The sequence below is a fragment of the Thunnus maccoyii genome, chromosome 17 (genome assembly GCF_910596095.1).
Source record: "Thunnus maccoyii chromosome 17, fThuMac1.1, whole genome shotgun sequence".
NCBI classification, from domain to species: Eukaryota; Metazoa; Chordata; class Actinopteri; order Scombriformes; family Scombridae; genus Thunnus; species Thunnus maccoyii.
This window is the reverse complement of record NC_056549.1, coordinates 21,397,608-21,413,080: the sequence shown is the minus strand read 5'-3', so window position 1 is coordinate 21,413,080 and position 15,473 is coordinate 21,397,608. Positions and strand designations below refer to the sequence as shown.

Here is a 15,473-nt window from a genome sequence, read left to right as displayed (position 1 = left end):
GAACAGATGGTCTCCTTCAATGCCAGGATAACCCCCTACTATGTCACGCAAAGACATCCATGACTTAAAATTTAATGCACAGAATAAGACTGTCCTATTACAGTAGGTCAGTCTAACAAAGCTTTTGCTCATTACTTCATGCTTGCCCACAAACACCATAATATCTTCTTACGCTCAGACGTTCTGAGGGCAAAGTCAAAGACAGTGAATATCACAGCTCCTCTGCTGTTAATCTGTAAAACCTTCAGGTTCTGAGTTTAATGAGAGAGACATTTTTGCACAATCCCAGCAAGTGTCTTTGCTAGTTGAGCACAGCTTACTCTGAGGGTGCTGTTCTTAATTATACCGTCTATTGATAGCAGAGCAGGCAAAGCTTTTTCAGTTTTTTCCAGGTCAGTGGCAGTAGAAGAGCATTGATCCAACAGAGCACACAGCAGCTGACACACAGACACACAGACTAATGGACAGGCTTGTTGAGTAATGGCTACCGGGGTGCTCCGTTGTTGTTGTTTTTTAATGTCTTTTTTTGTATAGATTAAACAAAAGAGATACAACTTGTTAATTTTTTTTTGTTTTAGAGTTGTCAGTAGGTGTTTTTCCCTGTTTCCATTGTTCTCAACTAACTGTAGGTGAGAAGGTGAATAAGGTAATTTCCCAAAATTTAGAACTGTTCCTTTAAAGTATGTACTATTGAATATAGAGGCAAAAAGTCAAAGTTCACTTAATTTGTTTTAGTACAGTATTACTGTGATATATCTCTTTTCTTTTTTCTCTTACTCCCTATGTAACTTAGAGATTTTCTACACACATACTGTGCACTTACACACACTGTCTGTCTTTATGTTTTTCAGGTGCTACAAAATTTGTAGTTTTCTAACTTAATGTAATTGGACATGACTACTGTTAAGTACAGTAACAGTTTCACATTTCATGATGCCATCTTCTCCAAACTCTCTATTTAAAGCAAGCTATACTGTACCAATGTGCATGCAATCTGTATCATGAAGACAGCTTTCACATACTAAAACGCATATTCATATGAGCATACTGTAGCTGTACTGTTCATCAATATTCAGGTGGTTACATAACTGCATCAATACCACCTCAGTTGGTCTGTGCATGGGAGGAGTGTAAGAGATCTTGATTGGCAAGTGAGTGGAAGCAGTTTCATAGACATAAAATGCAATATAGCATGCAGGGTTAGGTTGAGTCTCCTTAAGGTGAGACCTTAATCCAAAGCATGGGTTAAAAATGTACAAAGTCTGGACTGAAAATATAGGCTCATTTGTCCTGTAGAATATGCAACAGGAGAAACCACCCGGTGTTGCATCCCACATTTCAACTCCTGGTCTTCCTCACTGGTGTGCAGTGTTTAACAATGTTCAAACCTGGCTGCAAAGCTTTTTAACCATAAATCTTTTAATATCCGAAGTCATTATCATCCCAAGACCACAGACGAGACCTTCAACTTGTCCTACCTATACAATCTTTCCCCCAAAAAATCAGCTTGGATCAGACAGTGACAAAATACTATACGGTGCATCTTGTCATGCAGGAGCCAGACTGTTTTGGTCTCCAGGGGTGTCATTAGTGCGCATCCGATATGTAGGGTTTCAGCCATGACTGGGTGTCCCACTGTGCGCATGCGTTCTTCCAGACTTGGGCCCCACACCCTGCCTGCTGCTACAGCCCACCAGCTCACAGGACACCCGAGGGACCACCCTGTCTGGTATCAGGGAGCACCAAAGCCTTTAGTGCACAGACATATCTCTCTATCATTTTCTCTCCACCTTGTCCTCCTTTATGCTCTTTCTTCAGGGCCTCTCCATTGTGCCGCCATTTCTCACCATTTTCAGACTTTCCAGACAGGCTCAAGCCTCTTCTATGATGAATGTCTTTAATAATCTCTTTTCAATCTCAGGAGGAGGAAAGGGGTGGGAGCCAATTTAGAACTATCACCCTGACGGGAGAGACTGTCAGGCCATGGCTGCCCAGAGGTAATGGTGCTGAAATGGATTCCTGCTACAAGCGCAGAGGTGGAGATAATTGGTGATGCTTGCTTGCTCCGTGGTTGCACTCTGCTTTCCCTAGCTGGCTAGTTGTGTCGCTGCCTGGCTGGGATGAGCGTCTGCAGGGGCCCCGCTCTGTGTCCCTTACTAAGCCTGCAGAGCAGACTAAATGCCACAGCTGATCAGCTCTGGCCATGAAGACATGGTCTTGTGCTTCTCAGCTGTTACTATGGCACTGTGTCTTGTCTCTGCTAAGTCTGCCCTTCCCATCAGATCAGTGTGCTGCTCTCTCCCATCTGTCCACACAGCCTCATGCTCTCTAAAAATGACAAAAGTCAGTTTAATTTGTTGCCAAATTACAGCAAAAACCAGCATGGAACATATATTAGAGATGACAGTGACAAAGAGCAGGCCGATCCCTTTCACACAGAGCAGATAAATCTAAAAAACTGGAAGAAAAAGGAATCTGCTATTTCCACTCCACCATTTAATGTTTTTTACCCTATAAACTGATAAAAATGTGTCAGTGAATTAATAGCTTGTGTGAGAGCACCAGGAGCCCCAACCTAAAACTTAAAGCAGTGTGCTATCAGCAAGATCACTGCCTCCCTCTCCTGCTCGTCTTTTAAAAGCAACAGGCAAAGCAACGATTGATTCCAGATTGTTAGAAGCATTTTCAGTGAATCACTTAACCTGTTCCCATCTATTCTTCTGCATATTGGATCTCCGGGTATGAAGCTTACTAACTGTGTCTTGTATCTTATCCGAGGCTGTCAATAACGGCTAACAGGTGCACTTGTGAAAAGCCAAGATGAGGAAACAGCATGTCGATGTGGCATCAGTAATCCATCTCATGCAGAGTCACTTGTCAATGCCTCCGGACCTGTGGGGTCGCTTTCAGAGAACCACACTGTGCAATCAAATGAGAATGGGCTAAATTGAATAAGGGCCAGCTCATTCTGGAGGTGTAGAGATAGGTTTCCTGGGATCCCTGCAGAACACACAGTTAGGTCTGCAGTAACATCAGTCAGACAGCAATTACAGAAGCGCATAATGCATACCACAAGGGTGATGAGCATCTGTTTCAAACAGGAAGTATGTTAACACAGGCAAAGGCAGTCTATAGTTTAATCTTTACAAAGTATCCACCGACAGCTCTGCGCGAAATCAAAGGCTTAAAGAAAGTAAATATACTGTCTTCATATGAAAACTGTAGATTTACAGTATAGCTTTAAATCTGGTGGGCTTGTACTGGATGTACCTATGATGATATTTCTATAAGGATGCACTGCTGGGGAGGGGGACCAGCTGACCTCAATACATGTCATTATCATACCACAGTTTTCTGTCAACAGAGCCTGTCATATCACTGTGTGTGCTCCACCAACTCAGTCACACAGCAAATGGTGACTGTGGCATCGTGCAGCAGATTCACCGAGCTGTTGTCAGGAGTGTTGACAGTCTTCATTATGGGTGAGGATGGTTGTAGTAGCTTCTCTGTGGTTTCTGGGAAGTGCAGTGCAAGACCTTAAATTTGAATCAGTAATGTGTATTCTGGTAATTTGTGTTCACTTTTGGATTACTGTGCTTTCAAATGTAATGAAAGGTGTAGCTTTTCATATTTAAAGCCATCTGAATAGATAATCTACAGTATCCCTAGAGTCTGCTCTGAACTAGCTGAAACTGCATTTTCACATAATGCAGTTTGGAAAAATGTACAAAATAAACTTCATTTGGAAACACTTACCCTCATATCATGCATTCAAGTATCATATTTAAAAATGCTCCATGAAGGAGGAATGTAATTGTTTTAAATAGTCAAGTTTTATCTCACTCATATTTCTCCGATCCTGTTTTGTTGTGTTGGATGTGATTGTTGTAAGTAAATGTGTTTTTATGTAACATTGAGACACCTATTGAACGCTGCCACGTCTCCCTTACAAAGTTTAATAAAAATACAATTTAAAAAAATGCTAAGGTAAACTGTAAGATTTCTATTACCTGCATAAGAAATGGGGTGGCTGTGGCTCAGGAGGTAGAGCTGGTCATCCACTAATCAGAAGGTCGGTGGTTTGATCCCCGGCTCCTCCAGCCTAGTGTCCTTGGGCACGATACTGAACCTGTGAGTGTGTGAGTATATGGGTGAGTGAGCATTAGTAACATTTGTAAAGCGCTTAGGATAAAAAAGCTCTATAACACTCTTGATGCATGGCAGCCTCTGCCATCAGTGTGTGTGAATGGATGGGTGAATATCGGTGTGTTGTAAAGCGCCTTGAGTGGTCGGTAGACTAGAAAAGTGCTATATAAATGCAGTCCATTTACCATTCATACCCATTATTCCAGGATATACATGTTGGAGATGCCGCTCTCTTTTTAAGTTATTAAGTTCATTTATTTGTATAGCACTTTTCATACAGTGGTTGTAACTCAAGGTTTTGCACACATTAGAAAAGCATTTATATACATTAAAAATAAGAAAAAAAATATTAAAATACATTAAAAAATAAGACAACAAAACATAAAATACATTAAAAATAAGACATTAAAGTGCTCTTTTGCAATAAACATACATAGGTTTAAAGCATTTGGTCCACTACTTTGGACTAAAATAATAAATAAATAAATAAATAAAAAGGATTGCCATTCAGTTTGGCAGAAATATTCATGGTGCCATTATAACTTTAGTGATATCCTGACTTTTTCTCCTATGACATCATCAGGTCAAAATCTGAATTTGTCCAGTACTTTGGTTTACAGACAGCTAATAACAATTCCATTTGCCTCAGCCGTAGTTTGTGGTTCATGCTAATAAATGTTGGTATGCCAGCATGCTAAACTAAGTTACTGAACATGGCAAACATTTCCTGTGTAACATTAGCAAGCATTGTGAGCATGTTAGCACTACTTTTAGCATTTTAGCTTAAAGTACAGTCTCTGAGTGACACTGCCATGGCTGTAGACTCTTTGCCTTGTTTAAATGAACCCATAATCTATAGTAGTAGTCTATAGAAGCAGTTTCCTTCTTCCTATTTATTCCATGTAAACACTAGACAGAACCATTGTATGTCCATGTTGAAGCTACACTTTATTAAATAAACATCAATTATCTCATTATGTTTGATAAATGTTTCCAGAATATCCAGTATGTAAGCATCAAAGGCACCCACCAAGGTGATGTTGGTCCAAATAAATTACTTTCAGAAAGCATCTACCTACAAGTTTCTGGCCACCAACCAAAACATATTTAGAGCAAATTGCTTGTCAAGAAGATAAATGCAGCAGCAGAGTGTGAGAGGACTGTTTCCACGGTTATTCTTTGCTAACTTTTCTTGTGGCATGCCCGCACACACACATACACACGCACGCACGCACACACAAACACACACACAAACACACACAGAGAAATGGTGCCAATTATAGTAACTGTGTGATGAGGTTTCTCATACTGAGCCCCATGCTACCTTTGCCTCTAATCCTTTGTTATTAATTATATCTTCAACAAGCCTACACAGTTCTTGTGGTGTCAGCACCGAGTATCCATGGCAACAGCCGGTTGGTCCCAGCTCTCAGGGATGCACACACTCTGCTGCCTGCCAAAACCGTGCCTCTCTGCAAAGATGCTCTTCTGACAAGACAAATAACTCAACTGTAGAAATCTTATAATAAAATTAAAGTAAATCCGGCCCCCTTTTTGAGTGTTGAGCTTTAAGTTTAAGGGAACAATACTCATAACATTACCATGGTGACCAAATTGGTGCAGATGCCTGTTGCTAAACTCAAACACCATAGACGAGACTTAACTTGTATTTTCACAAAGTACAAATTTATGCAAATCATTGAACAGTTTCACCAGCTGCAATAAGATGAACAAATCAAGACAATCACTAAAAGTCCACACTGAATTTATACTTTGTGAGTATAAAACATAGATATACTTAATACTTTTATAATTTTTCTGCTGCATATACCTTGTATGACATGTAGGGCTGCAACTATTAGTCAATTAATCAATTAGTAAATTAATTGCCAGCTATTTTGATAATCAATTAATCATTTGAGTAATTTTTTAAGGGAAAAAAATGCTAAAATGATCTTGTTCCAGCTTCTTAAATGTGAATATTTTCTGATTTCTTTGGTCCTCTACAACAATAAACTGAATATCTCTGGGTTGTAGACTGTTGGTTGGGACAAAACAAGACATTTTAGTTTGCATTTGGGAAACAGTGATTGACATTTTTCACTGTTTTCTGACATTTTGTAGACCAAATAACTCATCAGTTAATCGAGAAAATAATCAACAGATTAATCAAAAACGAAAATAATTGTTAGTTGTAGCTCTAGTGAGATGTTGTTTTAGTCCAAGAAGGGTGAACCTCAGATGTTTTTAATATATCTGGAACAGCAGGCAATATCTCATTAACAACCCATTAGGCCTAATGTTGGTTCACTGAGAGAAGGGTGATTTGCATTTTGTTGTTCTTGCTGTGCTTGGCAGTGATATTTTGGTACCTGGAAATGTGGGCCGAGTGGGAGCACAGTTATATCAAAAGAAGAAAGTACTTCAAAGCATTTGTACACTGTGTAAGATTGCAGTTTTATGTATTTATTTATTTATTCTTTTTGTCTTTCTTCTTTTTTTAGATCTAAATTTAGATTAGATTTAGATTTTAGATTTAAATACTTAATTGCCATCTATACATTAGAGTCTGTATGCTGTTTTCTGGTGATATTTTACCCTTTTTATTGCTCTTATATACTTAGATTTTTCCTCCTCTGAAGTTATTCTCACTCTGTTAAGCAGGAGCGCCCCCTTGTGGCTTCTCCTGGTATGTACACATAAGATGAGAGTCACTCTCCATCAGCTGAGACTTGACAAAGAGGAACAAAAGATTTAATGACAGGACAGATCTAGTCAGAGATACACTGCTGGCCTTTGACCGCAACCATTTTACTTTCACAGGGAAGTGACTCTTCCCCAAACAAGAGGCTGAAGTGCAAACAAGCTGTGGTTAAAGCATCAAGAGCACCATCTACTGCTGAGATGTACAAATACAAAAAAATCCAGCCACTGGGGTTCCTCCACATTCCTTTATTCATCAAAACACATCCTCTGTATTCAGTACAGTCAGTACTAGGCATGATAAGGTGAAAGGCTTGACAGAAATACGAAATCAGAGCATTGGAATGGTGCAAAAATCAAGTTACTGTTACAACATGAATACAATCAATGCAAAATACAGAGAAATGTTACCAGTTATTATATTGTATTGAGTATGAGTATTTAAAAACAAGTGTAACTAGATGGCCTTTCACACATTTCAATGATATTCTTACACTGAGATACATAAAAATGCAATCACACAACATACATGTGTACTCATATAAAAAACAGGATAACATGACAGAAAAGTGTAGTTACAGTGTGTTGCCTGATGTGCAGATACAGTCTCAAAGCGTAAACAGCTCACAGAACATGACAGTGAAAGTTTGAGGAAAAATATAGTGTGTAACATTTATATAGTTTGTGCGCATCAACAGCAAAAACAGTAACCGAGACAGACAGCATAAGCATGAGATCCTACCCTGATAAACATCCCTTTTAAACTTACAGCCCAAATATTTATGGGCCCCATTATTGAGTGAGATTATTGCAGAAACACCAAAAGTTTAGAACATTTTTGTTGCCGTTTTGTGAGTTTATGAACGATCTTGTGCATTAAAAAAAGCAGCAGAAACATTTTTTGGCCCTCATGATACTTAATATACCAAGGACCATTAGCTAAAAACCTTGATGAATAAAATAAACATGTCTATGGTATAAAAATGAATACTATGCAAATGAGAGTAAACCTTTCCGAAAGGTAAACATGCACACAGATAAGGCTAAAAGGCACAGATGGGCAAAGAATCTGGTATTTTTCTTCAAACTAGTATTTAAGTGAAAGAGTGAACAACTACTAGTGTAAAACTAAACTCTTGCTTTGAAATATATTCTCTCAATACGCAATTATACCAGATCATAAAGGAAATAGTAGAAAATGCTTTACAAAACTCCAATTTATTAACAATACTCTAAAAATTCTTGTTTTTTTATCAATCATTTAGCCAGAACACAGCATTTTAGAGCAAAATCTTTCCATATGCAGATGACAACGTAGTGCATATTTAATATTTTAACCCTCCCTTCGTTATAAGATCACTCCTTTTTTGCAGGCTGCTCGATGAGTTTCCCCTTGTGGTACTTCTGTCCGATCCCATAGGGGACGTGTGCAGATATGGTTCCCAGTTCCTTGGCCCCCTCAATGTGGAACATCTGGTCGTCGAAGAAGATGTGTGGTTTGATTTTCTGCAGGAGGGGTCCTTTAGGAGCTCCAGCCAGGAAGAGGGCCTCGTCGATTTCCAGGCCCCAGCTGCGGAGGGTCTTCAGGACACGGGCTCCTGAGCTGGCAGCGCTGCGGGCTGTGACCAGGAAGGTTCGGATGGGACAGTTCATACGCTCGTTCTTGGCATAGAATTTTCTCTGGAGCTTCCCCAAAGCCTCCAGGAAACACTTTAAGGGACCCTGAAAGCATCAAAGGATGAAGTTCATTCAAAAGGTTTTCAACGCAAGCAATGAGAAACACAATCACAGACAGATAGATGCAATGTGGGATGGCAAATCATAAGGCTCGCATGTGTTTGAAAGTCAAGGAAGGTATCATTATCAAGACAGCATCTCTGCATCATAAAGTACTTTGTAATTTCTATCCTAATGTGAATCGAACAACAGTGCCTTGAACTCATCTTGGTAAAAACACATAGCCTCTTTAGAGCCAGCAGAACGTTGTTGATAGATAAGACTTAAACCCTGACGAATCAAATAGGGTTTAACTGAAGGAAGAAACATTTGGATGCAAGTCAATAGTATCTTTGTGTGACCACCTCTTTCTTACCAAACACTAAAGAACTTCATGCTTTTCAAGGCTAAAAAAGGGCTCTATGGTCACATAAAAACAGTCCACAGAAACCCAGACTGAGGCATTTTTTGAGGGGGGTAAATGGCAGGGTGCAATATTACATTTCAAGTATTGAATTAAAAATTGGGCAGCACGGTGGTGCAGTGGTCAGCACTGTCGCCTCACAGCAAGAGGGTTCTGGGTACAAACCCACCAGCCGGCCTGGACCCTTCTATGTGAAGTTTGCACGTTTTCCCTGTGACTGCATGGGTTCTTTCCCACGGACCAAAAACATGCAGTTAATTGGTGACTCAAAAATTGCTCGCAGGTGTGAATGTGAGTGTGAATGGTTGTCTGTCTCTATATTCTATGTTGACGTGCGACCTGTCCAGGTTGTACCCCACCTCTTGCCCAGTGTCAGTTGAGACTGGCTCCAGCTCACCCTCAACCCTCTAGAGGACAAGCCGTAAAGAAAATGGATGGATGGATGTAACTATGCAGAAAGTTTACAGCGTTTTTGCGGAAGTTTTCTACGTAGCTGTGGTTAGAGAGGAACCATAGTCACATCAGCAGTGGATAACACATTAATCTTAATCCTTGTATCTACTGGGAATTATGAAGATATACTGTATATCCTGGATATACTGCACATTATGTCTCTCTCTGTGAGATGTCTGTGGCTTTTAAGTACATAGAAACAAGCATTGGTTACCTGAGCGAGAGGTTTGTTCTCAAACTCCTTCTCGTGCTCAAAGAAAGTGTCCAGGCCGTGTTTCTTCACAATGATCTCTGACTCGTCTGAGAAGAGGACGGCGTCTCCATCAAACGCCACTCTCAGCTGAGTTTCGCTCAGCTCAGTCTCCGTTTCGGGCATAAACATTGTGGCAGCAGCAATGCCTGAAAGAGGGGAGATGAGCAATGGTTAAAAATGATGCTTGTAGAAATTCATGCATCACTTTATGTCACGTTAACTAAATCAAATCAGAGACATTCTCCTTGTTACCTCCATATGACAAGAAATACTTGGCGGTATCAGAGAACCCCTAAACATGAAGACAATCTGACTCCAGTGGGAGCATAATAAACTACTGTATAAGTGCACAGTCTATGTATATGGTCGTTCACAAGCAAGGACATGTGTGCAATTACAATTTAGAGATTTGTAAGTGGCAAAACAGAATGTCACACATCTCCTGTGATGACAGGCTGTTAACAAAATGTGTTACAAACAAATTTGCTGGTGAAGTATTGCCTGGTCTGAAGATTTTTGCATTTGTCCACCAACAGTTTCAGATCAGCCTGGCGTGCTTGAGGCAGCGTTAACGACAACGTATCACATGTATAAGGACAAATGTGGACACGGGGAACTCCAATTCTGAGATGAAACATCTGAGTATGACAGCAATTAATGATTATTTTTAGAGTTGATTTATGTGTAGATTTTTTTTTTTTGGATTAACTGACTTTCCCATTCCCATAACAATTCCCCAGTGATCAAGATGACATCATCATTCTGCCTGTCTGTTTACACTCTAAAACTCCAAAATATCCCATTACCATTTATGGTATATATATATACCAATTATAGAAAACAACATCTCTGAGAAGAAGCAAATGCAAAATATTTAGCATTTTTTTCTTGATATACAACTTTTTAAATTCATTAATCCAACTTGGGGAGCCATAAATCACAAGCTGTGTTCAACCAACTGCTTCCTGCTGAACAGTGTGGGGTCGAGATATCTCTCAACAGTGTGAATGAGTCACACACACTCGCACAAGTTAACATGCAAGTGTGGAAATATTAGTGGAGTACAAAAACATTATCAGGCTGCTGCTGCTGAAAGTAAACAGCAGCATCACGTACCTTCTTCTATGGCTTCTGTGACTTTCTCTGAGTCCTTGGACAGGTAAAGATTTGTCAAATAGGCCTTCAGGTAGCCTGTAGGACTTTTCCCTCCCGTCATGCAGAATCTCTCTATGGTCAAATCTGAAAGAAGAAAAGGAAAGTTGGAGATGTGTGAGGAAATAAACCTTTTTCTAATTAAACTGTAACAGCTCTTCATTTCTAGTGTGTAATTATTAGACTGAGTGCTGTTCTTGATTACGTCTGATGCTGCAGCAGGCGAGTTGCCACCGCGCTAAACAATCAACAGTGTTCGGTTTAGGACTCAGCATACCATAGTGATTAATGCTGTTTATGAGGCGCACTCCAACTTGGGCATGGTTGTTAGTCATTAAGACGATGTCAAACAACTCCTCACTGTCTGGGTAGAGCTCCCTCAGGCGAGAGTTGACGTTCATCAGAGCCTGAGTGAGAGGACACAAAAAGGCAGGATATTGTCTCATAGCGTTTAACAGGATGTTACAACACCTATATTGCAATTTTTTTAACCACACCTTTTTTTTCTAAGTTAATTCACACAATAAATGGATTCCTGATTTTATTAAAACTACACAGAAATTAATGAATGTGCTTTGTGAGGGTGTTTTACTGCTGACTACAGTCAATAAACTGTGTGTTAGCTTATCACAGATATATTGTTATCTCTGTATATGTTGGCCAATTAACAACTGGGAGATATGTCTATCAGATTTTATGACCTATTAAATACACATTATAGCCTCAAATATCTGGAAATGCTTGAAAACATACATAGTTCCCTAAAAAAGTACAGTATTGTGCAATTATGGAAAATCAATATACTGTACATTCCTAAGAGGTGTTGCAGAATCACATGTTGATAACGAACATATTTGGCAAAATATACTGTATAGACCATGATGTTAAATGTTAAATATCATTTAGGTTGATCACTTTCATGCCAAATCATTGCAATGACTTAAAGTTTCTTCCAGAATTGTGTTCTTTCTGAAATAGTCTCTATTTCACCATAATGTGACACAAAAACTCCAAAAATCTGACAAATTGAATTACTTAAACGTCATTCAAATCATTTGAAGTATGCAACAAACAAAATTAGAGAGAGAAAAAAAAAAAGTGCCCACCCAAAGCTGCTATATTCCCAAAAGTTAATTCTTTCTTATTTCATACTTGGAGCTTGACTGATGATGTTTGAACCCAAAATGGTTTTCATCAGGTGACGGTGAAAAAGTGAGCATCAGTGTATTTATAGATGATGATTAAACAAAACGTGTCATGATAAAAGAGGATGATATGCTCAATCTTCATCCCTTTAGGATAATCATAAGGATGATCTTCCTATGTCAAAATCACATATTAGTATGTATAAAATAGAAAACAATAACGTATATTAATCAAAGTGAACCTGAATCGACACCTGTGTCACTCATACAACAAAAACATTGCAAACATTTATTCAGACATGTTTACAAATGGAGACAGACGCAGGGTGCACATAATGTCTGTTGCCAACTGAGGTGGCAGGTCTGTGTACACTCATTAGATCCAATTACAGCCTGAATAGTTGTACAACAGCCAGCTATTTTACAGTAACAATGCAATCACTCTGCCTATGATGCTCCCATATTCCAGGATGATAATACCCATGAATACTCTGCTAAACAACGGATCAACACCAGGCCTGCTCGATAACAGCTGTTAACATCGATTTATGTATAAATGCAGAATCAGAACTGTTTAAAGAAATGTCAGTTTTTCTTGTTGACATGTGGTGTGATTTCATTATGTATGACATCATTCCAAGATGGACTGAAGGAGTTTTAAAGGCAAAGAGGGGCTTTAATATCAAGTCATTGATATCAATACATTGTTATGTGTTTCCCTTATTTTGTCCGGGCTCTGTAGCTATTTATTTGTAGGGGAAGTTCAAAGATATACTGTCTTTATATGAGGAAGTAATTGTTGTATGAAGAATCATTTTGTCGGTGGATATCATGTCCTCGCTAACATCTGATATTTGAAGAGCACATAAACAAAAATGTGTAATGAATTGCATCTAGGGCTGAGCGATATGACCAAAATGTCATATGCTGATATAGGTCATTTCATATCCCGATATAGCACATTTTTATTCAATGAATAAATAGTTGGTCCTTTAAAAACTTGCCTTGCCTTCTCAAACTTTTTCACATCAAAACCCTTAAACTGACACAAATTAGACCACAGACCCCCATTTGGTTAGATTTTGTCCCAGGGTCCCTCATCTGATAAGATGTTTGCTTTTAGATGATTTATTACAGGAAGTATATGAAACCCATGACCAAAACAGTCATACATTGTCACTGTGTTACTTATGGATGGAATTATAGTGAAAATAAATTATCCCCCTTTTTGCTGCGGACCCCCTGAAACCCCTTCAAGGACGCCTAGGGGTCCTTGACCCTGTTTTGAGAATCACCGCTTTAAAGGAAGTAAGGTATCTTTATTTTATAGGACCCTGGCAGTGTCAAAAGCCAAAATACCTGCTTTCACATGACCTACTGAGGTGTGCTTTGAAAGTCTCAGTACAGAAAGACTGTAGATATGAAAGCAGAAATCCATCATCAGATATATTTAATGCACCTATCTGTTCTTTCTCTATTGAACTTTTCCCTGGTATGTCCTGTTTACACAGCCTGCTTTGTGTGTAATTAATGCACTTCAGAGACCACACCCTGCACACACCCCATATAGACTTGCACCGGTTTGGCAATCCAGGTCTCCAGCCTACCTTAACGAAGGGATAAGCAGCTCCTGGCTTTAGAGGCTCATTTTCATGCTCCACCTGATAAGCCACGTATTTCTCCATTCCCTCATCCTCATAGATCTTCCTCTCTGCCACCATGTTGAAGAGGGTGCGAGAGGAAACTGCGATGGTGACAGCATTCCTGGGTTTGGGCTGTGAGAGGGGCGGGAAAGGTAGAAAGGAAATGTACCCCAAAAAGCTATGCAGAGAATTATGTGCAGCTAACACACAAGTCTAAGGTTAAAAACATTTTTAAAAAACATACCGGTACTCACAGGTCTCGGTTTGTTTGTTTTGAGGTTGTCAAAGAAAGCTTTGGCGGCGGCCCAGTCTGTTTCCTCCCCGGTGTCTGCAGTGGCAGCAGAATCGTTTGGCTTTATTTCGCTCATTATTGTGAATTTTTATCTGTCTTTACAACCTTAACACAGCACGAAGACGGTGAAGCAGTAGCAGCAAAAAAAACTTTCCGGAAATGTATGTAGTTTAAGGAAAAGCTTGGTGGGCGTATCTTCAAGCTGTGACGTAAGCAGGCCCGGACACCACAAGCAACTGGTTGTTTGGTGAAAGAGAGAGAGAGAGAGAAAGAGAGAGAGAGAGAGAGAGAGAGAATGCCTTATATTACACTGTATTTAATATTATTGTTGATATTTGCATACTATTGTATAATATTGTATAATTATTAATCATCTGTCAATGTTTATATATAATACAGGTTTCTGATCTGTCATGCCAATAAAGCTTATTTGAATTTGAATTTGAGAGAGAGAGAGAGAGAGAGAGAGAGAGAGAGAGAGAGAGAGAGAGAGAGAGAGAGAGAGAGAGAGCATGTTACCAGAAGTATTTGGACACCCATGTTTACATACTTTTGTATTTTTTTGTTTGTTTGTTTGTTTGTTTGTAACTTTGTGGCAACATTTTGGTAATATGATCATCTCCCCATGCACAAAGCCAGGCAGGTAAAAAAAATGTTTCTGAGTTTGGTTTGGAAGATCTTGACTGGCCTGCACAGAGCACCTTTGGGATGAACAGGAATGGCGACAGCTAACCAGGTCTTATTGCCCAACATCTGTGGTCAATCTTGATCTTGTGGTTGAATGGGAGCAAATAGAGGGAGCAGGGAGGTTCCTAAATCTCATGAAAAGCCTTCACAGTAGAGTACATATTCATCAACAGTCACTTTGTGCAAGGTTTCATATTCTGGTATCCACATACTTTTTTCTAGTTGTTCAGGTGTCCACATACTTTCGGCTATGTAGTTTATAAGAGCTTTGAATCGCTGATGTACAGCTCAATAACACTATGACCTCCAGTCGGTCACCATACTGGTGTAAACTGCCAACAATCCAATAGAAAGGTGAGTTCAGTTTTCAGAAAAGCATTATTTATTACACCTGCTGGGAAAATGTAGTATAACAACTTTTCAGATAAATATGGAAGGCCATCGAGGATTTGACATGAGGCAGTTTCTGCTTGAAACAGCTTTTATCGAATTTATGCCATAATATTGTAGACTGACTGTTGATAACCACAGACACACTGTCATTGGGTATACAACACAGGGACTTTCAACTGCAACTGCTGAAAGATACAGAAACTATGTTATAATGACAGTGACACAAATTGCATAGCTTTACCTTCACAAGTCTGGTGATTAAGGATGATTACTGTATCAGAATCTCACATCATGCAAAAATATTTTGTCTCATGTCCAGACTTAATGATAACTGTTTTCTGATCACAAGAAAACAATGTTTGTAGTGAACACAACTCTGTTATGATCAAGTCTCTTTTACTGCACTTATACTACACACTTTAGATGTTTTATGTTTTGTGTCCTATGTTTTATTCATTTATTTATT

At 39.2% G+C, this 15,473-nt stretch overlaps 2 protein-coding genes across 3 annotated transcripts in view; both read right to left on the bottom strand.

Moving 5' to 3' along the window:
- Positions 1-2,754, bottom strand: part of si:dkey-174m14.3 (uncharacterized protein LOC563117 homolog) — a 29,523-nt gene extending 26,769 nt beyond the window's left edge. Inside the window, exon 1 of the mRNA XM_042389623.1 lies at positions 2,703-2,754. Within this exon, the coding sequence (XP_042245557.1) occupies positions 2,703-2,726 (24 nt within the window). The 5' untranslated portion in view covers positions 2,727-2,754. The remainder of the gene's footprint in view (positions 1-2,702) is intronic.
- A 4,324-nt stretch (positions 2,755-7,078) lies between these two features.
- LOC121882940 (cytosolic 5'-nucleotidase 1A-like) lies at positions 7,079-14,138 on the bottom strand. 2 transcript variants are annotated; one of them, XM_042391478.1, is made up of 6 exons: positions 13,890-14,138; positions 13,600-13,767; positions 11,125-11,254; positions 10,812-10,934; positions 9,657-9,841; positions 7,079-8,571 (listed from the first exon to the last, which is right to left on the bottom strand). In XM_042391478.1, the coding sequence occupies exons 1-6, from the start codon at positions 14,001-14,003 to the stop codon at positions 8,206-8,208; spliced, it is 1,086 nt and encodes a 361-aa protein (XP_042247412.1). In that variant the 5' UTR covers positions 14,004-14,138; the 3' UTR covers positions 7,079-8,205. The 2 variants fall into 2 exon arrangements, with proteins under 2 accessions (XP_042247412.1, XP_042247413.1); XM_042391479.1 differs by having other exon boundaries at positions 13,880-13,971.
- Between the last annotated feature and the right edge of the window lie 1,335 nt (positions 14,139-15,473).